At 50.3% G+C, this 21,993-nt stretch overlaps 3 protein-coding genes across 8 annotated transcripts in view; 2 read left to right on the plus strand and 1 right to left on the minus strand.

The window, feature by feature from the left end:
* Window positions 1–18,618, plus strand: part of RHBDF1 (rhomboid 5 homolog 1) — a 52,432-nt gene extending 33,814 nt beyond the window's left edge. For 3 of the 6 annotated variants that reach the window (XM_090151457.1, XM_090151454.1, XM_090151455.1), the window contains exons 3-19: window positions 145–275; window positions 2,526–2,630; window positions 5,420–5,633; window positions 7,723–7,929; window positions 8,627–8,749; window positions 8,894–9,054; window positions 11,273–11,524; window positions 12,084–12,195; window positions 12,914–12,988; window positions 13,571–13,732; window positions 13,846–13,946; window positions 14,610–14,673; window positions 15,081–15,175; window positions 15,968–16,043; window positions 16,523–16,623; window positions 16,901–17,054; window positions 17,818–18,618. In XM_090151457.1, the coding sequence (XP_090007583.1) occupies window positions 145–275; window positions 2,526–2,630; window positions 5,420–5,633; window positions 7,723–7,929; window positions 8,627–8,749; window positions 8,894–9,054; window positions 11,273–11,524; window positions 12,084–12,195; window positions 12,914–12,988; window positions 13,571–13,732; window positions 13,846–13,946; window positions 14,610–14,673; window positions 15,081–15,175; window positions 15,968–16,043; window positions 16,523–16,623; window positions 16,901–17,054; window positions 17,818–18,237 (2,553 nt within the window). In that variant the 3' untranslated portion in view covers window positions 18,238–18,618. The remainder of the gene's footprint in view (window positions 1–144; window positions 276–2,525; window positions 2,631–5,419; window positions 5,634–7,722; window positions 7,930–8,626; window positions 8,750–8,893; window positions 9,055–11,272; window positions 11,525–12,083; window positions 12,196–12,913; window positions 12,989–13,570; window positions 13,733–13,845; window positions 13,947–14,609; window positions 14,674–15,080; window positions 15,176–15,967; window positions 16,044–16,522; window positions 16,624–16,900; window positions 17,055–17,817) is intronic. The other 3 variants (XM_090151453.1, XM_090151458.1, XM_031595202.2) reach the window with 3 other exon arrangements.
* An 86-nt stretch (window positions 18,619–18,704) lies between these two features.
* On the minus strand, window positions 18,705–21,237 carry SNRNP25 (small nuclear ribonucleoprotein U11/U12 subunit 25). Its single transcript, XM_031595181.2, has 6 exons — window positions 21,106–21,237; window positions 20,945–21,035; window positions 20,766–20,871; window positions 20,621–20,695; window positions 20,087–20,149; window positions 18,705–18,904 (listed from the first exon to the last, which is right to left on the minus strand). The coding sequence occupies exons 1-5, from the start codon at window positions 21,211–21,213 to the stop codon at window positions 20,095–20,097; spliced, it is 435 nt and encodes a 144-aa protein (XP_031451041.2). The 5' UTR covers window positions 21,214–21,237; the 3' UTR covers window positions 18,705–18,904; window positions 20,087–20,094.
* On the plus strand, window positions 21,222–21,823 carry POLR3K (RNA polymerase III subunit K). Its single transcript, XM_031595213.2, has 3 exons — window positions 21,222–21,351; window positions 21,423–21,510; window positions 21,598–21,823. Exons 1-3 carry the CDS (start codon window positions 21,241–21,243, stop codon window positions 21,723–21,725), a joined length of 327 nt encoding a protein of 108 aa, XP_031451073.1. The 5' UTR covers window positions 21,222–21,240; the 3' UTR covers window positions 21,726–21,823.
* Window positions 21,824–21,993: the final 170 nt, after the last annotated feature.

A 21,993-nucleotide genomic window follows, 5' to 3' on the forward strand; every position in this document is an offset into this window, starting at 1 on the left:
TGTTAGGCTGCATGCACCCAGCTTGTGGCTTGGGCTGGGGGCAGAGGGGGGTTGTTGTGCTGCTGACTGAGTGGTTCACACCGTGGCTGGCCCTGTAGATCATAGTTCTAAGAATGCTGACTCCCCTTCTGCTTTCCTTTGCAGCCAACAAGACGCCAGGCCTTTCTACGAAGTGTGAGCATGCCTGCTGACAACAGCCGCGTGCCCTCCTTGCCTCATGAGGTGAGGAGACCGGTGCTACAACGACAGACCTCAATCACCCAGACCATCAAGAGGTGAGCTGCTGAGCTCCTGCAGCCTGGTTTAGTGGATTCTGCCATCCGTTGCTGTCCTTTTTTCATGGTCTTCTCATTCTCCCATTGCCTGGCACTTTAAGGCATGCTGTTAAAATAGTACTGAGTTGTCTTCCTTGTTACCTATCATGAAGTTGAGGTGGAGGGTGGGTGCAGATAGGTTCTCAGTATATGAGTCTGATGGTGCTATATGGCTTGCCTTTAACAAGTGAGGAGCAAGATCCTGAGAGAAAAATAGTGCTGATCAGAACAGTGAATGGTCCTTGCCAATCAGAGATAAGTTTTGATTGCCCTTTGTCTGAAGAAGGTGGCTGTTTCAGGGCCTGATGTGTAGCTAACAACATATGGTGCTGTGTCCACCAGGATCCCCAGGGCTTTTCTCCCAAGCTCCTTTCCAACTGGGTGCCCCCAGCATGTGTTGGTGTCTGGGGATGTTCCTCTCCAGGTGCAGGGCGTTGCACTTCTCTTTGTTGACCTTTGTGAGTTTCCTCCCAGTCCATTTTTTTTTTCTATCTGTCAGGGTCCCTCCAGAAGGGAGCACAAGCCTGGGGAGTATCCTGTGCTCCACAGGTTTGTGTCATCTGCAGACATGCTGAGGGTACACTGTCCCATTGTCCAGATTATTAATGAAGATATTAAATGGGATTGGACCCACAACTAACTCTTGGGATACACTGCTAGTCACTGTCTTTCAGCTAGACTTAGTGCCATTGCTCACCACACTCTGGGCCCAGTCATTGAAGCATTTATTTATCCACTTCATTGCCCATCCAGCCCTCAACATGGCCTGAAATCAGGCCTCTGCAAGTCTTTGTGTCAGGACAATTAGACAAGAGCCTGTTGAGGTTGAGGGGATATCCTGGGAGAGTGCTTTAGGGGCCTTGATAAGAAGCACTGCATGGAAGGGCCAGGACAGCCTTCTCCCCCGTAAGTTCTTACAGACAGGGCACATGGAGCTATAGTAAGCAAAAGAGGGCTGGACAGTGATGGTGAAGCTCCTGGATACCAAGGGAGATGCCAGTGTTCTACTTAGCATCAAGGCTATGGGCAAGCACATGTGACTGATGCACTGACAGACTCTGTGTCATGTCCTCCATGCCTTTATGGCCTGTAATAGCAGTGTTGGGGACCAGCTGGTGGCAGCATCCGTGCCTGTGCCTAACAGTCTGGGTAGCAGTTTTGTAATCCTGAATGCAGGGGGTTGATGCCATTCTGCAGTGCAGAGTTTTCTCACGGAGGCTGTTGTACAACATGAAGAGCAGCCAAGACTCTGTCCAGAAGGAATTGCAGCTTGTACATGGTTTTTGCAGTGCACTGTGGAATGCAGGTAGCAAGGCAGGCGCAGCAGTGGGAAAGGCTGAGAGACAGAATTACAGGAAATGTGTGAGACGTGGAACTAGCAATAAAAGCATGAAATAAATGGATCAGAAGCGAAGACAGGGAATTGGAAATTACTGAGGATAGCCTAAAAACCAGCGGAGGTAGGTGTGCAGTAAAGAACTGCAGACCATATATCCATAAGGGTGTCTTTGGGATTTATTTTGTGAGTCCAGGGAGGCTGTCTTCCAGGTTTGTTGCTTAATGCAACCCCCGTTAAACACAGAATGTGAAACTATTCTAGCAGCAGGACTCCATCCCTTCCTTTTCATGGGGCTTGGAGGACACGGATCAAGTATGAGCCTAAGGTCAACTGTGTGTGGTCCAAAACATAGGGCCATAGGAGTGATTCAGCTGCTTGAGTGTTGGCATCTAACACTGTTTCTGGTCTCCTACAATGTCCAAGATGTCCACACAAGGCAGCAGATGTGGCACAGATCCTTGTGCCTGAGGTGAGACCCTGCCAGGGTCAACCAGAGTGGCATCAAGCACCTGTATCCAAAGAGATCATATCTCAGCTTGCTGACACCTCTGGTGTTTCACTCTGTGGTGTCCAAAGCCATCTTGTGATATCTGAAGTTGTATGTCTGGGCTGAAGAAGGCAGATTAAAGAGGTCTGGGGGTGGAAGGGGATTGAAGCATCTGTGGTGTCATCAAGACCAGTGGGAGATTTACATCAGAGGTGCAGATGCACCAATGGGATTCAGCAACCTCCTGGATCCTGCTGTCACGTGCATGGTGGCACAATTGCTGCTGATGGGGTTAAATAAAGAGATGGGGAAATGTTAGACATAGGTTGCTGCCTGCCTCCACAGCCCAGTGGGCTATTTCCGTTCAGCTTTCTTTTCTTTGCAGCAGACAGGTACGGTTTCAAAGGAGTCAGACCCTGCCTGTTCAGGGGAACCGGGTGGGCAGGAGTTCCCTGAGAAAGCGGCAGTCCCTGCCCCGATCGTTTTTCAGGTACTGGTAGAACTAAGTGTGCAACCCACCCCTGCATGTGTGTGCAAGGGCTATTGTGAACTGCACCGATTCTGGCTGTTGCTGAGACCACATTGCCTTCCAAGGCCTGACCAGGAGGCCTGCAAATGGATGGGAGTGAGAAAGTTCCCGTGTGCATCTAACAGAAAACAAGGTCACTCCTACTAAATACATAGGCAGATGTCAATAAATAGCATGGGACTAACAAACTGCCCACTCTCCAGCCTCACTTCTTTCTGTTTTTCCTAACAAGCTGACAACCTCCTGGTGTTCACCGTAACTGCAGTATTGCTCTGGGGCAGCCGCCGTGCAGCCTGTTCTTGCTAGCTTTAATGCAACATGTGAAATATGCGTATCTTGGTCCCAAAGCCTTCTTGGAGAGAAGAGGAAAGAGGGAAAGTTGCACCAAACAAATGTGGTTTGAATGAAGCTCAGAGCTGGTGAATTCAGTATAGCATCCACCCTTTTCCTGTCGACATCATGAATTTTCTAATCCTAACGTGACTGGCTTCTCTTTGAGGTGGAGACCTTTGGTTACGTAGCACTGAAGAGATGTGCCCTGGACTCTTGGAGTAGCTCAACAGCCCATCAGCCACCACCCCCAGACTAGAACTCAATGAACTTTTGAATGAGACAGACTTTGTGTTTGTCAGGGACTGGACCCAATGCCCAGATGTTCCTTCCCATCCTACCTTCCTCATCACTACCATTGCCAGGTGCCACTTTGATGGTGTGTTTGCATTTACAACTGCTGGTGTTTGGGCTTTAGCTTTCAGGGCTGCTTAGCTTAAGTTGATAGAAGAGCCTGCCCTTGGTACTGATTCATTGCTAGTTAGTTCTGCAGGATCTGTAGCAGATGATGGGGCTCCCTGGCTGGACAGAGCTCTCATTGTTTCTCCAGAGTGCTCCAAATGCTCTAAACTCAGTTCATAAGGTTCTCCTGGACTGTCTTGTGTATGATCAGAGTGGGACAGATTCCTATCCTAGTCCTGGGCCAGCAACGGTCCCTGGCAGTCTGGGAGTGATACTTGCTATGCAGAGCAGCTGTGGCAGTGCTTGTCCTTCCACACTAATGGGAATGCAGTTCCACAGAGCTCTGAGGCACAGCTCTTTGCACAGTGTTCATCAGCAGGCTAATAGTGGCCCCATGTACAGGCTTGTCACCCAGGGCTACCTTGGTGTCCAAATATTGGTTATGAAAGTTGGGAGTTGGGTTATAAGAATGTTTTGTGACGTGTGTTGTGCCTGCACATCTGCACAGCTGGCACATTGTGCCTGTCTGTGGACTTGGTTCAGGTGTAGCAGGCCAGGCTCTGACCTCAGGCCTGTCTGCTCTGAGCTGGGACAAAGATTGCTGTGGGTCAGTGACAGCAGAGCAGTGCTTTGAGATCTCCATAGCCCCTTCTCTGAGGGGTGGCACCCAGTGACTAGCTGAAGAATTCAAAGGTTTGTCTCAGCGAGGGCAGGTAAGGCTTGCAATGGCTCACTTGATTTTGTGCCTGCTGGAGGGCCTGTTCTGGGTCTCTGGGAGAATAAGAGTGCTTTTGGCAATGGTTGGTGGTTTGCATCTGCAAGTGTGAGCTGGAAAGCCTGCTTTGAATTCACAGTTTTTTACATAGTGGCAGGACGTCTTCAGTTGCTGGTTGATGATATGTATCTTTGTTCTGCAGGGTGCAATAAGTAAAACACAGGATTTAGTTTCCTGTCTCTGGTGCTTTGACTCAGTTCACCAGCGTGACCTACTTCTAGATGTAACCCTTGTTTTACATTAGTGTGTGTTTTGATACTCCCTTTGTGATTTGTGAGGTCTTCCTTCTCAGCAACTGGAAATCCTACCTGTAAGCAGTGGCCTGAGGTGAGATTGTTGGGTTTGGCTTGGAAGGGTTTTCAGGTTTCAACGCCTGGGCCAGCTGTAGGCTGATGCAACTCGCCATCTTCTAATGCAGGATTAGCCACAGTGGGAAAGGACTGGCAGGGCTGTGATGAAGCTCTCCTCTCTTTAGCTTCTCCTGCAGTACTTGAAGACTGTTAGTCTAACTTACACCTATCCCTCTGCCTTCCTTAGTGTTCTGCTTCTGACCCAATGCTCTTTCATAGCAGCAGCCACTTGGCAGCAAACCTGCTTTGTGGCTGCAGCCTTGTGCTCCTGCTTCTGCCACCAGCAGCTCAGAGCTGTGTGAGCCTGCTTCAGGAGAGCACAGGACCACAGCAAGCATTTGCCATTGATGTTACTTGTGAGCAGGATGGAGATCCTGCAGCATGAGATGGAGAATTTGGGGATATTCTGGGAGTGTGGTGGGAGGCTGGGAGAGAACAATGGATTCTGCTGGCCATTGGGAGAAGCTACAGAGAAAAACTGCAGCCCCACAATGGGGACCTAGAGCTGGCCTGAAGACGGTAAGTGTTTTCTGTGAGTGTCTTTCAGAGGGGGAAAAAAAAAGCATTTCACCAAGTTCTCTGAATTTCTGTTCTGTCTCCTCTTTTTTCTTTCTAAAAAAAGTCAGAGTTAACTATTCTTCACATACATTGAATTTGTTGTTGTTGTTCTAAGAGGGAAAAGAGTGCTGTTGATGGTTAAACATTTCTGACCAGGTCCTGTTAGGTTGTTAAAACTGGCTGAGGACAGGCTCTGAGATGCTCGTGGGGGAAAAATCTGCCTACGTTTGGATTGGGGTTGGCTGGAAGTGACCACCGTGGGCTTTTATCTTTTCATTTGCATAATCTGAGCGAATGTGATGCTCCTGCTTTACCTATATGTTGGCATTTTTCAGAGGCACAGCTGACTGGTTTGGAGTAAGCAAAGACAGTGATGCTACACAGAAATGGCAGAGAAAGAGCCTTCGCCACTGCAGTCTGCGGTATGGGAAGCTGAAACCTCAGGTCATCCGGGAAATGGACTTGCCCAGTCAGGACAATATTTCTCTAACAAGCACAGAAACCCCACCTCCACTATATGTTGGGCCCTGCCAGCTGGGCATGCAGAAGGTGAGTAGCCTGGGACAGAGTCGAGGCCATCATGAGCTTCCTGCACAGTGTCTTCACCATTTTTAACCCATCTATGGGCTTAGTTCTGCCTGAACGTGTCTTGTCCAATGGGTTACAGTCAGTGATTCAATATGGTGTCTATTGAATCTGTACTGGGACTGGTACTACTTAATATCTTAATCAATGACATAGATAGTAGGGTTGAGTGCAACTTCTGCAAGTTTGCAGATGTCTCCAAGAAGAGCAGTAAAGTTGATAGAAAGATGCCATCCGGAGGGACCTTGAGGTTTTGAGGAGTAGTCTCATGTGAATTTCATGAGGTCCAACAAGGCCAAATACAAGGTGCCGTACCTGAGCTGGGACACTCCTCTGTGTCAATACAGACTGGGTGATGAATGGGTTGAGAGCAGCGCTGCAGAGAAGGACTTTGGGGTACTGGTGAATGAAAAAATCATGGAAGCCAGCAGGGTGTGCTTACAGTCCAAAAAGCCAACTGTATCTTCAGCATCAAAATAAATGTGGCCATCAGAGCAAGAGAGGTCCACTCTGCTCCACTCTTCTGATACCCACCTGGAGTACTGCAGTTCTGTGGCTCTCAGCACGAGACAGACGGGGACTTGCTGGAGAGGGTCCAGAGGATGCCACAAAGGTGTTCAGAGGGCTGAAGCAGCTCTCCTACAAAAACAGGCTGAGAGAGTTGTGGTTATTTGGCCTGGAGAAGAAAAGGCTCCAGGTAGACCTTATTGCTGCCTTTCAACACTTAGAGGGGGCTTGTAAGAAAGATAGAGAAAGTCATTTCTGGAGTCGGTAGTGACACAGGATTTGTACTGACAGAACAAGGAGCAGTGGTTACAAATGGAAAACTTTATTATGTTATGGGACTTGGCAAAACATGTCTTGCATCAGCTGTGCCACAGCTCCGCTCATGAGTCCTCAGAAATTGGTTTGGGTGCCTGCAAAGAGTATCTGGTAGCCCTTCAAGTGTGGTCCTAGGGGACCAGGACCCTGTCAGTCACATTTGGTTACCAACACTTTAAAAGTAACCCATAATATTCCAGCAAAGGAAAGACTCCTTGCTCCACTGAGCACCTTAATCCATACAGTATTAGGGCATCAGTGAACACCACTGCAGTGTGGGCAAGTGTGAAATGAATTCCTTCCAAACCAAGTTGATCTGTGACCCAAAGCCTGTCTGCGTTCCTGAAACAGGAGAATATTATGTCTTTCAATCCAGTCTCAGCTTGTTGAATGCTTTGGTCACAGGATACTGAGAAATGATGTTGGGCTCTATGTGGACTACATTCAGTCAGAACTTGGTTTCAGTAGGTGTAACTCCATAAAGCTTCCTATTGAGTGTGCAACTGTGGATTAAAAAGGCTCATAAAACATTAGGATAAAGTACAGAAGTCATAAAGAAACCACAGCTGTGATGATGTAAGGACAGAGGAAAGGTTTGTAGCTGAAGGCAATGTTTTCATTAGGTTGATTCGTGTGTTTGGCAGCTTTGGTCTGAAGAGTCCCAGAGAAGGGCTTGTAGCTCCTGGAAGCTTGCCTGCTTTATCCAGCTGTTAGGATTAACAGAAACAGATGTAAATATACAGTTAAGCTCCACCAGGATACTGTTTAAATCCAGAGCTGTACACCAACAGAAAGGAAGCTAGCTCTTGAAAGAGCCTGGCTCGATTGAGGGATTTCTCCAAGTCCTGGTCAGATATCACATTCTCTGACTGCAGACTTCTCTGTCACAGGAGATGAATGATTCCAAGAGCTTAGAAAGGGCTGAAGGTGGTTTGAAGCTGTCGTGTGAACATCAGAAATGTTCTGGATGAAAGTAATCAGTACCAACTGAAACCCCCCAAAACAACGACAAACAAAATAAATGAGGAGGGCTTTGAGGACTTGAGCTTGGGACTCGAAAGTTGTTTCCTATCTCCCTAATGTAGAATTGATCGGTGTTTTTTTCAACCTGGCTCTTGTCTGGCCACTGTCCTGGTCTCAAGAGGGAGATGATGGAGGCTTGAAAGGATGAGAGCTTGGTAGGCAAATGTAGGAGGGTGGCTGTACTTACTGATGGGTTTTTCTTTGGCAGATCATAGACCCTTTGGCCCGCGGCCGAGCTTTCCGAATGGCTGACGACAGTGATGGCTACAGCATCCCCCACACACCCATCACGCCAGGTGCCACATCACTCTGCTCCTTCACCAGCTCACGCTCGGGCTTCAATCGCCTCCCGCGACGGCGGAAACGGGAATCTGTTGCCAAAATGAGCTTCCGAGCAGCTGCGGCTCTGGTGAAGGTACTGAATGTGGGAGGGCAGTGATCGGGCTGGCAGCAGGATGCGGCCCTGTCCTGGAAGAGGAGTGGGAGGGAAGGAGCTATCTTTTGTAGGAGAAAGCACTTTCTGTGAGGAGAGAGAGTGAAGGAAAGCAGTGGTGGAGGAGAAGAAACCAGGACAAGTCCTCTCTTATTTCAGCTGTTTGTCTACCAGACAGGATGTGCAAGAAGCAAGGATGCTGGCTGGTTTGTGGTATAGGCCTTGCTTGCTGTTTATCAGCCTTTGATTCCCACAGCCAGCAGCCTTAGAAGATTCCAGCAGGTCTGGTTAAGCTGGGACCTCTGGGTGATCTGTTGCACCGCTCATGGCAGAGTAGAAGTGCCTGAGCCTCTTGCTATGCAAGGTTCTTTTCTGGGTCTCGTAGGGGTCATATATGGGTGACCCTTTTGCTCTGTGACTCCTGTTCAGCCAGATATCATTGTACAATGTGTGGTAGAGGAGCATGCTGCAAGCCTTCATGGGAGATGTGGATCAAGAGGTGGGGTAGCACTAGGATTTATCACCTGGAAAGTGCTGTACATCAGTAGGATTGTTGTGTTTGATGGGTCAGTGTGACAGGGCAGCACTTAGGCTCCCTGTTTGCAGGCCAGGGTGACACTGCATGGGCCTGGGGCTGGGGTGTCTGGCAGTGACTTGATGCCATCCTGTCTGTCTGCAGGGTCGCTCTGTGAAGGACAGCACACTGAGGAGAGCTCAGAGGCGCAGCTTCACCCCAGCAAGTTTCATGGAGGAGGATACAGTGGATTTTCCAGATGAGCTCGACACTTCTTTCTTTGCTCGGGTGAGGGGCAGGGCAGTGGTATGGTACTGGCTCCAGAGACTTTGCAAGACTGCAGCTCTGGTAGGGCTGTATGCTGCAGTGTGGTGTTAGTGTCTCAAATGTGATGCCTCCTCCTTCTGATGGGACTTCTGTGTCTTTGCCCAGGAAGGAGTCCTTCATGAGGAGCTCTCTACTTACCCGGATGAGGTGTTTGAGTCGCCATCAGAAGCTGCAGTCAAAGATACTGAAGTGAAACCTTTAGACCAGACAGATCTCACAGGAGGTGCCTTGGACAAAAATGAGCTTGAAAGAAGCCACTTGCTACTGTAAGTATTTTCTTGTAAGGAGCCAAAGCTTTACATGGGGTGATGGCCTGCCCATTCAGAGTGGAATCTTTGATGCTGGGCAGCTGCTTGGGCAAGACAATTGCTCCTTCATGAGGGAAGTTGGGATCTTAGTGCCACGGGTGTTTGGAGCAGAGATCAAAGAGCAGAGCAGTGATGGAATTTCTTTAAGTCCTGCATGCTTCTCTTGATGTTTTGGGTGAGAGTCCTCCTGCCCCAACAGCCCCTGAAAGGTGGCTCTGAGGGCACCTCTCCAGCAGCTTCCTGATGTGATGTGTTTTTGAGGCTGTGTCATGGCTTAGGGAAACAAAAGACACTTTAAGTCAGCTGTGAGGATGCTGGAGGCCCAGCCTTCAGCTATGGAGAATACAGCAAAGGTAAGAAGGCTGTTGCCATTGCCACAGTCACCAGGAACTGTTGAGAAGAGTGGAGTGAAGCATTGCTGAGTGTCAAGCTGAGCTACATTCCTCACTTGAAACCAGAGAAAGGTGTGGCACGGATGCTGAAAGCCTTGCAAATATGTGGGTGGTACTGTACTGTATGCCTAGATTTTTTCCACCTGAGTAACTGGTACTGAGTAATTGCTCGGTGTCGTTTCCGAGTTAGCTCTGACTTAGCTGGCAGCTCACCCCAGCAGAGAGCAGTGCTGGGTGTGAATATGTAGCAGACAGGGAGGTCCTTGTTGTGGTTCTGCTACTCACAGCCCATCTTGCTGTGTTGGAGTTTTCCCTTCAGGTGTATCCAAGAACTTGACTCAGTCTTAACTGTGAAGTGGGAGCTTGTTGTCTCTCCACTGAGATGGTCTCTGTCTTTTTGGCTCCATGTGGATTTCCTCAAATCTACATTCCCTTCCACTTAGAGAAGTGCTATCAGAATTGCAGTCAGTTGTCCTTTTAGGTGGCCAGGTGTTTATTTTGGCATAGGCTGAGAGTCTAGCAGGAAAATACTGGGATGTCCATTACACGGAAATCACTTGAACCTCATCCTATTGCTTGTCCATACTTCAAAACTCTCTTAACTTCTCCAAGACACTCTAGTTATCTTTCAAAAAAAAAATATGGTTTCTGTGGCCACTTTTGACAACCATTGTCTTTGTGCAGAGTTGGTCACTTAGGAAGCCACAGGAGGTTTCTGTTAACTAGAGACCTGCTGAGGACACGTGCCTACCACAGTTCCAGGCAGTGGGAAAGGGGGAAATAGCAGGCAGTTCTCAGTGCTGTACCTTGCTTGTAGACTGCTTGTTAAGAGTAGTGAAATAAAAAGAACATCTGAAGATGCCCAGAGCAGGTTCTGTTCATCAGTAGCTTGTGCATTGTTCATTCATTTCATACTCTATTTTGGTAAGAAGGCATTCCACTGGATTTTTAGTGTGTTGTTGAAGCCTGGTTTTGTTTTTCTCCTGAGAAATTCATGCATCAGTGCAAATAAAGGGACGAATGGAAGACAAGTTGTGAGAAGTAACTGGCTTGGTTTTAGTTCCTGCTCTTCTTCTCGAAGAGGTTTAATGAGCATGAGGGTTTGACTTGCCAGTCTAATCACAGTAAAGTGCTTCAAGGGTTGGGATTTTCACTGTGGGGCTAAACTGCACTTCCATTTCATAGGAGAGAATGGAGTAAGGGAAATGAAGCAGAGGAAGAAATAGATGTGTATGAGTGTTAGCTGCCTAATAAGGCAGCTGATCCTGGAGACGCTGAGAGTATAGCACATGGCTTCCATTTCTCTCCATTTATTTTGGATCAGAAAAGAATTAAGGCTAAAGTTGAGGTTGTTAGAGGTAGTCACAACCATAGGATGCTGTTCTTGTTCCCTGCTGCAGTGTCAATGCTGGGAGGCTGGAAGTTGTGTCTCCCCAGAATGAGATGCTCAGTGACACCCAGCTGCAGTCTTCCCATTTTAACCCATTGCTGACAAAAAATTCTAACGCTGTGAGAGCATCTCAGCAGTGGGATTCAGTTTGGCAGCTGCCTTGTGCCACTTTCTGCACATAGTCCAGTGCTTTTTTCTTTTTTTGCTGGGGCTTTGTAACACTTGAAAATACAACTTCTATTTCAGAGCACCTTATCTGCCATTAGCTGCTGCTCAGCTTTTGGATACGGTAGGACAGGCACGAGGTCTGCTGCCACCAAAGACCAGAGAAGGGCTGCTCAATATTACCGTGCCATAGAGAAGGAAACCATTGTTATTCCACTTTTTATTCCAGCCCACTGGAGCGAGGCTGGAGGAAACAGAAGGATGGGGGCCTGGCACAACCCAAAGTCCGATTGCGGCAGGAGGTGGTGAGCGTCAGCCCACAGAAGCGTGGGCAGCGCATCGCCGTGCCGGTCAGGAAGCTTTTCGCCAAGGAGAAGCGGCCGTACGGCCTGGGGATGGTGGGGAAGCTGACAAACCGTACCTACCGCAAGCGCATCGACAGCTATGTGAAGCGGCAGATTGAGGACATGGATGATCACAGGTGAGAGCTGCAGTCATAGCTGGGGTTCCAATAAAACAGCGGGCACCGGGAGCACGCCCTGCTCCTCGTGTTGGGTGTCTGCATCTCTTCCCCACCACTGCTGTCTTGTGATGAACATTCCTGTTCAAGCTCTGGTATTCTTGCCTCTGATTGTTTCCATAAACTCGGTATTTCAGATGCATGACACGTTTTGGCATTAGGCTTTTGTATTCATGGGTGCTTTTTTTGGCAAAAAGTGGCTTGCCCAGTGTTTAGGGGAGTCAGTAAACAGAGGCTGTCTGCTGGCAAGATTATTGCTTCCAGTCGTCTATACCCTAGGTGATCTTGGTCCTGTCCCCAGAGTCTGCCAGGGTTCCTAGGGAAAGGAAGCAGCTTTTCTCCTTGCTCTGTGACTAGATGTAACACAGAGTGCTACAAGATGCAGTTTAGTAGCTTAGTTAGTAGTAATGGTGATAGGACAGTTGGACTAGAGGATTTTGCAGGTCCTTTCCAAGCTTGTGATTCTATGATTCTGTGCCTGGATTTCTGCCTCTGATCTTTTCCCTTTCCCTCCATCCAGGCCCTTCTTCACATATTGGGTCACCTTTGTGCATTCGCTCATCACCATCCTTGCTGTGTGCATCTATGGCATTGCCCCTGTGGGGTTCTCACAACATGAAACTGTTGATTCAGTAAGTAAATCACCCTGACTTGCCTGACTTGAAGTGTGATTGTGTCACAGCTCTCAGCACAGTGGCCACTGAGGGCCTTGTTGGCTGGACACCAGTGTCCAGGGCCTGTCTGCAGCATCTGTGAGCCCACGTGCTGCCTGCTTTCCCTCTTGCAGTTTCCCTCTTGCTCTTGACATTGAGCTCTATTGGGCGGGCTTTTGGTACAAAGCACAGTGGGCTCCTGGCAGGTTCTTTTTCTGACTGTGCTGGGAGTCCTTTTTAGCAACTTGTTCCCCTCCTGGTGGGGAACAGAAAGATGTTCATGGTAGGGAAATATTTCAAACCTCAGTTAAGTTTTTGTAACTGCAAGATTTTGCTTCTGCCAGGAGCAAAATGGACCTGTCTGACTTTGTGAGCTGATCTTGAAGCCTGATGGCTTTCACAACACTGTCACCAGCATCTGGATCAGCATCATGTTGCTGACAGCTGCTGCTTGTGTTGCTGAGCTGTGTGAAGCTTTATAGAGGATCTCAGCCATCCTGGGAGAATGTGAAGTAGCCAGGTGGACATTTTCAGAGGAGTCTTTAAATAAAGATGCCCAGACCTGCCCTCCTACAAAAGACCAGTTTGAGAGAGCTGTGTAGCCAGTCACCTGCTGTGGGGATTTCTGCTCCTTCTGGGAGCTGTTTTCAGAGTCCCTGCCCCTTGCTCATGGTACTCTCGCTTCCTCTCCTTGCAGGTTTTGCGAAACAGAGGGGTTTATGAAAATGTCAAATATGTTCAGCAGGAAAACTTCTGGATCGGCCCCAGTTCAGTGAGTGTTATCATCTGGGGCTGGCAGGGGGCAACAGCCAGATCTCCCCAGGGATCTGGGCCCTCCACTGCTTGGGGCTTGGTGCTAGCAGCTCTCATCAGCTGGGCCTCTCACAGGGCTCTGCTGTCCTTGGCAGGGTGCAGCAGTGCTCCTGCCCCAGCTGCCCTGCAGAATGGTTTGCTGGGAGCTGGGGATGAACCTTGGCACTCCTTCTTGCCCATGGTTCTATGAAGCCAAGCGTGAGGCCAGAGAAAATGCAGAAGTTATGTGGAGCATGACAGCTTTCATGATGCCATTTTCCCCAGGAAAGTCTGTAATGTCCTAGAGCTTCCTTCCTCACCACAGAAAAGGCCTTTCTGGGGCCACGGGCAAGCAAATTCTGGATTCTTGTTTTGAGCTCGCTTTTTGAGGACAGAGGCAAATACTAAGAATATGTGTGCCTGGTGTGTTTTGAACATCATCATGCAGTACATGTCTCTGGCCGTGCTGGGGGTACCCCTTGCTGTTCTTCCCAGCCTGTTCTGCCCTGGGCAGTCCTTGTGTACATCTTGACTGAGGTGAGCTTTTCTATCTCTCTCCCAGGAGGCCCTGATCCACCTAGGGGCCAAGTTCTCACCATGCATGAGGCAGGACCAGCAAGTGCATAGCTTCATTAAGGCCAAGCGTGAGAAGGAGAAGCACTCAGCATGCTGTGTACGAAATGACAAGTCCGGTTGCGTACAGACTTCAGAGGAGGAGTGCTCAGTGAGTGTGGTGTTCCCTTTCCTGCTGTTACTGCAGGCTCAGGGCCGCTTCTGTTAATGCTTTCTCCTGCCCTAGGATTCACAGTGACACTTCTCCTCTCCCTTCTCTTGCAGTCCACCCTGGCCGTGTGGGTGAAGTGGCCCTACCACTCCAGCACACCAATGCTGGCAGGAAGCAAGAGGCAGTTTGGGTCTGTTTGTCATCAGGACCCCAGGTATGTCCTGCCTAGCCCACCTGCCATCCTAGGGACACCAGAACTGCTGTGACATTCAAGTCAGAGGCATGGTGTCCCAGGTCAGTTCACTGCAGAGTGTGTGCGTAGTGGTGTCCTTACCTGCCCTTGTGGTGGCAGGAGAGCTGAGGCAGCATTTTCTGGGAGCCTCCCAGATCGCAAACTTATTTGTGTTCCCTGAAGTCTCTGTTGTTGTCTGCCCACGTGCACAGTGGTTTGTTCTCAGCTGTGGGTTCTTTTTCTGTCCTTCTCCTCCTTACCTGCTTACTTTGCTCCCTGCATGGGCCGCTTTCCCATGGGATAGCAGCTACCTTCCCAGCACAACTCTCCTGCAAAGCCCTGGCAGCCACCTTTGTCCTTAGCCACCACAGGCTGAGGGAGGGCTGAAACCAGCTGAAGGTCCATGTTCAGAGTTCCATTATGTTGTTGAGCAGCTGTGTGCTCTTTGTCAGCTGAAGCCGTGATCTCTGGTTGCGGGAAGCAAGCGGTAGCTTTGATCAGCACAGCCTTGACCTGAAGTAGTGTGTCACCAACCCCTTGTCAGGGACAGAGGGGACCTATGGGAGCATAGCATGGGGGCAGGGACAGTGTGGTATGCTAGGAAAAGTCATTTCTCTGGGTGATCTTTGCTTCCTGTTGCTGCAGGGTGTGTGAGCAGCCAGCCTCGATGGAGCCACACGAGTGGCCAGACGACATCACCAAATGGCCGGTGAGCATCACTGGTGGCACAGGGCCTGTGCTGGAAAATGGCATTTCCAACCCACTGTGCAGAGTTGCAGCACTGCCGGTGGAAAGGGGTCTTCAGTGCAGCCTCCTAAAGCCCTCCACAACAAAAATTCCCACTGCACCAGATAAAGCCCTAAGCCCTGCCAGGGTAATAGGATGATGGATACTTAACCACCTAGGGGCTGTTTTAATTGCTTGTGAGGGAGGAGGCATTGGTTTGGGCTCTGGCAGCCCAGGCAGATGGGGTGTCAGGTACCATCTTACCATCAGAAGAAACCCTTGGGAGGCTGTGTCTGTGGGACTGCCTTCCTCCCAAGTGACTATTCTGCCCTTACCCAGGCAGCAAGCCAAACCATGGATCTCTGACTGCAGCCTGTTGTCATTTTCCAGATCTGCACAAAAAACAGTGCTGGGAATTACACAAACCACCTTCACATGGACTGCGTGATTACAGGCAGGCCCTGCTGCATTGGGACCAAAGGAAGGTAATGAGTTTAATCTGTGTGGAGGGGGGCTGGGCATTGGAGTGAGAAATGGAGGGCTGTTTTAAGGTTGTAGGCACAGCCATTTGTCTTCCTTGTCCTTCCTGCATGCAGCCCAGAGCAGTGCTGGGGAGGGGAGTCCAGCAGAGAGCCCTGATGTGTTTCCCAGGCAGAACAGGACTCTGGAAAGAGCACGGGTTAACAGGCAGCTTGAATTTGATGTGGCAGGGTATCTCATTCAACTGATCCTGAAGTTTAATGGGATCTGAAGCCCTGGGGATTAAATGTATCTCTTGGGGAATTCAGTGCTTTTCCTTGGAATGACCAGCTTGTTCCTACCAGGCTACACTGACCCCAGACTGGCTTCTGTGTGTGTTCCAAGAGGAAATGATCTGATCTGGGTTTGCCAAGGGTGATTCTGTTCTTCATGCTGCTCCTCAGCTTGAGTTACTTAGTGCTTGGGCCAGGCTTCCCCTGCCAGGAAGGAAAATCAGTGCTGCTGTCCCTGAAAGTCATGGCAGGACACTTGGCTTAGCCCTACTTTCTGCTCTGTCAGTGTCTGAGGCACAGGGCTCCCCAAGCCCAGAGCCCTACATTCTCCAACCTCCAGTGTTTCATTCTCAGCTGTAAATAGCTCAATTTTATTACTTCTTTTGGAACCTTTGCAGAGGTGCTGTAGCATGTCGAGGGCATCAGTTCTTGTAGACTAAGTTAGAGGCCAGGGAGGGCACAGGATAATCTGCCATGTCTTCCATATGTGACTTGTTCTTCTTTTGATTGCTGTGCCTCTTCCAGGTGTGAAATAACTTCCAGAGAGTATTGTGAATTTATGCGGGGCTATTTCCATGAGGAGGCAACACTTTGCTCTCAGGTAGGTGCAGAGTAGTGGTTTGTAAGGTCATCGTTCTCACTTCTCACTTCTGTTCACCCATCTACTTGGCAGCATCTGCAGCAGTGTGAGTGGGAATGTTGAGTCCTAGAGGAAGTTGCTGATCCAGGATGTAGTGACAAAATTGCATCTATCCTTAGGAGACCAGTTTAGATCTTGGGGCTGGCAGCCACAAAAGTCCAGCATGGGACCATGGGTGGAAGCAGCAGGTGTCTGCAACATTCCTGCTCCGTGGGTGAGCAAATGTACATGTGTTGGGGTGATGAATAAGGGCATAATGCTGCCGTAAGTAATGGGTGGGGACATGTGAAATGGTGCTGCAGGCAAGGGCTGGATAGCAGATAAGTGAATGGAGAACCCCTTTTTCCGAGCTAGCTGCAGCCTCTGCTGTGGCTGTGATAACTGGCTGTGCCCAGTGGTGTTGGCTGGCACATCCCACAGCCCCCATTTTGTTGCCCTAGGTTCACTGCATGGATGATGTCTGTGGACTCCTCCCTTTCCTAAATCCAGAAGTCCCTGACCAGTTCTACCGTCTCTGGCTCTCACTTTTCCTACATGCTGGGTAAGCGTAGGTGCAAAGCTTGCAGCCTCCGGGAGGGAACTGTGGGGTTACATGGAGGGTGGTTCTAGCAGTTTCAGTCCTCAGAACACCGTTGTGGGGATGAGCTGTTGTCCCTGCTGAGGCTTATCAGGCTGAATTTGCTGGGAGGAATATTAGAGGCGTGGGCTGCACCAGCTGCTTTCAACAAGACTCAAAGAAGACAGGAGAGAAGGCAGACAAGCACACTATAGGGAATTTGGTGGATGCTGCTTCAGCTCCTGTACTCTGAACTTGGCAGGATCCTGCACTGTCTGGTTTCAGTCTGTTTCCAAATGACGATCCTGAGGGACCTGGAGAAGCTGGCAGGATGGCATCGCATCTCTATCATCTACCTGCTCAGTGGCATCACCGGGAACCTTGCCAGTGCAATATTTCTACCCTACAGAGCAGAGGTGGGTCTCCTGCACACTAGGGTCCCAGCAGCTTCAGTACAAGTCCCTACATGCTGTGCCTCTCTGGCAGAAAAATCAGAGCTGTGCTTATCTTTGTATTGTGCAGATTTGTAGTTAGCAGTCAACACCACACCATCATCTAGTTGCTGAGCACTAACATCCCCCAGAGCACTCTAGTTGGCTTTCCAGGTGACTGACCCATTCTGGCTGCAGCCCAAGGGCTGCTCCACAACATAAGATGGGGGAGATTCCAGCCACATGCAGGCTGGGAATTCAGGTCTATAGCTGACCTGTATGTCAGTCCCTTCACATGCAAGCAGAAGGTGAGAGCAAGGCTCACCGTTCCCACAGACTGTCCTTGCCCACATTGCACAGCTGGAGAAGCCCAGTGTGCCCGCCCAGCTTCACCTTAGAAGACTGCATGGCAGGACCTAGAGGACCACTTTCCAGATCCTTCAGTAAGGAAGAGTGTGTGGTGGGTGAAGGGACCAAGGAGATTGCCTCTAAGGACCTCTACCTTCTAGTAGTTCAAACCAGATTCATCTCTTTAAAAAGAACATCTGTTCTGGTGAGCTCACACCTACACTGATCCTCATGTCAGACCAGGCCTTGAAACTCATTATCAGGATGAAGTCTCAGGCTGCAGCATCTCTTTCTGAAGTAATACTGAACAGGGAGTTGAAATAACCCTAATGGAGCTGCTTGCAGAAGCCAGGCAGATGTGGGTGTGCCTGATGTTACCTGTAATGTTCTTCTTCTGCAGGTTGGCCCTGCAGGATCCCAGTTTGGGATTCTGGCTTGTCTCTTTGTGGAACTCTTCCAGAGTTGGCAAATCCTGGCACGGCCGTGGAGGGCTTTCTTCAAGCTGCTGGCTGTGGTGCTCTTTCTTTTTGCCTTTGGCCTCCTGCCTTGGATTGATAATTTTGCTCACATTTCAGGATTCATCAGTGGTTTCTTCCTCTCCTTTGCCTTCCTGCCCTACATTAGCTTTGGGAAGTTCGATTTGTATAGGAAGCGATGCCAAATTATTGTTTTCCAGCTCATCTTCATTGCACTCTTCTCAGGACTTGTGATTCTATTCTATTTCTACCCCATCAAGTGCGAGTGGTGTGAGTTCCTTACCTGTATACCATTCACGGACAAATTCTGCGAGAAATACGACCTGGATGCACAGCTTCACTGAAAGGCAAAGACTGGCTTCTCGAGCAGGCACTGGAGATGGACTGTCTTTGCATTTGCTGTGCTAGTTCCACATGGACAAAGCTTCTAATCCAATGACACTTCTAACCAGGGCTGTGGTTAATTTAAACCGTCTCTAGCACTCAGCAGGCGTGGTTTGCCTTATCTCAGAAGACTCTGAACAGAATGTTGGTGCCTTGTTCAATTGTACTGAACCTCTTCTGCTGCCATTATTTTTATTATACTAGTTTCAATACTACATTTTTAACTAGAGTTATTTACTACTGCTAAGGTGGTGATTAAATGGAAAGGTAGCGTTTTAGCTACTGCTAATTGTTTTGCATAGTCTGTGGCTACGTTTGTTACTTTATATCACCGATGCTGTTCCATGCACTAATAGAATCAGTATTCTTCTAGCACCCAAAGTAGCCCAACACACATTTACAGCTGGAAATAAGAGCTTTAAAAGCCTTAAAAGAAAATGAGAGTCTCTTTAATTACAAAAAGCACATTCTGCATACAGCTCAGAGGCAGACGTTTTGAACAGCAAAAACATGTAAGAGCATCTGTTCAACTGGAGTTCGCTTCTCTGTGAAATCTTTCAACCTCTTCCTCTTGGAGAGCACTGAATCCCTTATCTGATCCTGGCAGGAATGGATTCTCTATTCTACCTGTTAAAGAAAAAGAAATATTTGGGAATAGCAGTGTTAACTGCATACTGGGCTCTCCTATCACTGCAGTATAGGGGCTCATCCAGGGCCCCGTGGGGTAAAGCAGAGCTCTGTTGTCCCAGCACATGTCATATTGCACTGAAAGAGAATGAAAGCCTCTGTGGTCACAGTGACAGTTTCTAACCCAGCTAGCTGGAACCACAGAACATCTGGAAAGCATGCAATTACCCCTGCTCTCAGCAACTGATTGTGGTGAGGGAGACAGTTTTAAACCTACTGAGGTTGGGAGTCTTGGCCACACTGTGTGTTTGTACTACAGTTGTGATGTCTACATGGACTACACACAGGTAAATATATATGCTACTAATGCTTCCTGTGCTACAAGTTTTCTTCAGTGCATCAGCTGCACAAAATTACCATGACCAGAAGTTGTCTAGTGGTATTATCCCACCTTCTGGGAACAGCAAATCAGCTGAACTCGTTGTTGTAAACCAGAAAAAAAAGAAAAACTAAACAAAAGCTACAGGGTCCAGAAGCAAAGGTGCCTTTGGTAACTCCTTACAGCTTGCAGTGACTGAGGAAGATGGATCAGAATACACCCAAAGAGGAACAGCAACCTTTGCTGGTTGCATTTGGTTGCATGCAGCGATGGGATGCTTCAGGTGCTCTGAATGGTACAGGAGTGTGAAGAGCAAAGAGGGAGAACAAAGAGTCACTTGGGTACAGTGAGGAGGAGACATACAGGAGGATCAAATGAACTGCATGATGGCAAATCAAAAAAAACTTGTCTTCCTGGGCACTGGACTTCCAGAGTTGCATGAAGCCTAAAACCAAGGTCCAAGAAGCAATCAAAAGGGCAAAGAGAAGAACGGTGCATTTAATGAATCTCAGGGCATTGTGGGAACAAATTCAGAGCCTAAAATGCACAGTAGGGGGAGGGATGCACCACTGCTAGCACTGAGGTATTGCTGCTGCTCCTGCTGTGGTTTGAACCACAGTTCCCTACCCAGAGAGGAGCACAAGCAACACAACCAGGAGGCGGACATGGGAAAGAGCCAGGCTGGAGCCCAGCAGAGAGACAGAAATGCTCACAGAGCTGCACTGCGCTTTAAGCCTGGGTGCTGTGGCCCTGGGAAGGCAAAGCTGAAGAACGGGTATTCATAACAGGTATTCAGGACTTACCTGACAGGTCACTTTCGGAGTTTCTTGATGAAGCTGACCTCATCCCGGTTCCTGATGCCATACCTGAATAGAGTAGTGCTGTTACAGCCAGTTCTCCTCTAACCACAAACTGCAATCCTACAGCTCCCGTTGCCAGGGCCGGATGGACTCCTCATGTGCTCCACTGCCAAACAGGTGGGAGTTCCCACACATGCAGGCAGAACAGGGTCTGCTACTCTGCCTTTGTAAACACACCATCTATCACCCACCCAACCACCCTCTGTAACCCAGCAGAGAGGCTGTGGATGCCCCGTCCATCCCTGGAGGCGTTCAAGGCCAGGTTGGATGGGGCCCTGGGCAGGTATGAAATACAGAGGTTGGTGGCCCTGCATGTGGCAGGGGGTTGGAGATCTGTGATCCTTGAGGTCTCTTCCAACCCGGGCCATTCTGTGATTCTGTGATAAGGCAGTGCTGCCTCGCTATGGGTTCTCCCTCCTCCTGCTAAGATGCATCCCTGCAGACAAGCGTACAACCCCTCGGCGGCCGTTTACTCACTCTCTCAGCTTCTTTCTATCATCCGCCAGCTTCTCCCCGTTGTAAGTCAGGTGGTACGTCCTCCAGATGTACTTCCTGCGAGAGAACAGGGTTGGGAGCGGGGCTGTGCGGTGTCGGTGCTGCAGAGCCGCGCCGTGCCGCTCACCAGCTGAGATGCTGCACGCCGCCACGCCGCGCCTGCCGGAGCTGCACGTGCCGCCGCAGCGCCTTCTTCAGGTCCAGCACCGTCGCGTTCTGCACCACCACCACAGCTGCGGGGAGAAACCCGTTCAGCGCCCGCGGTCCCGCAGCTCCCCGCCCCGCTCCCCGCCCCGCCGCGCTCACGCATGCTCTCGCCGTCCGCCTTGCACACTCGCACCGTCATGGCCTGCCCGTACTCCAGCGCCACTTGAGAGCCGATTTCCTCCGGCGTCACCTGCGGGCGGAACCGCGGGGCTGAGCTGCGCCGAGCCGCCCCCGAACCCCAACCCGAACCCGAACCCCACCTGCGGCGGGAGGTCGCAGAGCAGCGGGTCCTGCACGAGCCGCGCCAGCGCCGCCTGGAACAGCTCGAGCACTTCGGCGTGCGCCAGCTCCTCCTCCGCCTCCGCCATCCCCGGCCGGAAGAGGCGGATCCGACGATGCTGCTTTTCTGCCCGGCGTGCGGCAACGTGCTGGTGGCCGAGGAAGGGCCGCGCTGCCACCGCTTCGCCTGCACCACCTGTCCGTACGTGCGGAACGTCACGAGGAAGGTGCGCGGTACGCGGCGGGCGGGGCTGAGGGGGGGCGATTTTGGGAGGGGGGCTGATCGCTGTGCCCGCAGGTGAGCAGCAGGAAATACCCGCGGCTGAAGGAGGTGGACGACGTGCTGGGCGGGGCGGCGGCGTGGGAGAACGTGGATTCCACCGCAGGTACGGCGGGGAAGGGGTCGCGTGGATGGGGTGAAAGTGGGAGGGGGCGGTTTGGTGCGGATCTCAGCTCACCGCCTCTCCCCGCAGAGCCGTGCCCCAAGTGCGAGCATCCCCGCGCGTACTTCATGCAGATCCAGACGCGCTCGGCCGACGAACCCATGACCACGTTCTATAAGTGCTGCAACGCGCAGTGCGGGCACCGCTGGCGCGACTGAATCCCCCCCTCCCCCCCCAACTCCCTGACCCCCCCACGGATCGCTGTGCCTTCCCGGCTGTCAATAAACGCAGCGCTGGAGCTGAGGCTGCACTGTGAGGTGCGGTGGTTCTGTGGATCTGTGCTTAACCTTTGTTCTCACCTCAAACGTGTGCAAAAGTATCAAAAAGAAAGGATAAAAAACTTCCTTAATCACAGAATGGCCAGGGTTGGAAGGGACCTCAAGGATCACGAAGCTCCAACCCCCTGCCACACACAGGGCCACCAAC

The sequence above is a fragment of the Phasianus colchicus genome, chromosome 16 (assembly GCF_987193195.1).
Source record: "Phasianus colchicus chromosome 16, bPhaCol1.hap1.1, whole genome shotgun sequence".
In the NCBI taxonomy this organism is placed as follows: Eukaryota; Metazoa; Chordata; class Aves; order Galliformes; family Phasianidae; genus Phasianus; species Phasianus colchicus.

Coding starts and splice junctions, on each gene's coding strand:
- POLR3K (XM_031595213.2), top strand. CDS start 21,241: ATGCTGCTTTTCTGCCCGGCGTGCGGCAACGTGCTGGTGGCCGAGGAA. Junction 21,352..21,422: donor TGCGGAACGTCACGAGGAAG/GTGCGCGGTACG, acceptor CTGTGCCCGCAG/GTGAGCAGCAGGAAATACCC. Junction 21,511..21,597: donor GAACGTGGATTCCACCGCAG/GTACGGCGGGGA, acceptor CTCTCCCCGCAG/AGCCGTGCCCCAAGTGCGAG.
- SNRNP25 (XM_031595181.2), bottom strand. CDS start 21,213: ATGGCGGAGGCGGAGGAGGAGCTGGCGCACGCCGAAGTGCTCGAGCTG. Junction 21,036..21,105: donor TCTGCGACCTCCCGCCGCAG/GTGGGGTTCGGG, acceptor TTCCGCCCGCAG/GTGACGCCGGAGGAAATCGG. Junction 20,150..20,620: donor GATAGAAAGAAGCTGAGAGA/GTGAGTAAACGG, acceptor TACTCTATTCAG/GTATGGCATCAGGAACCGGG.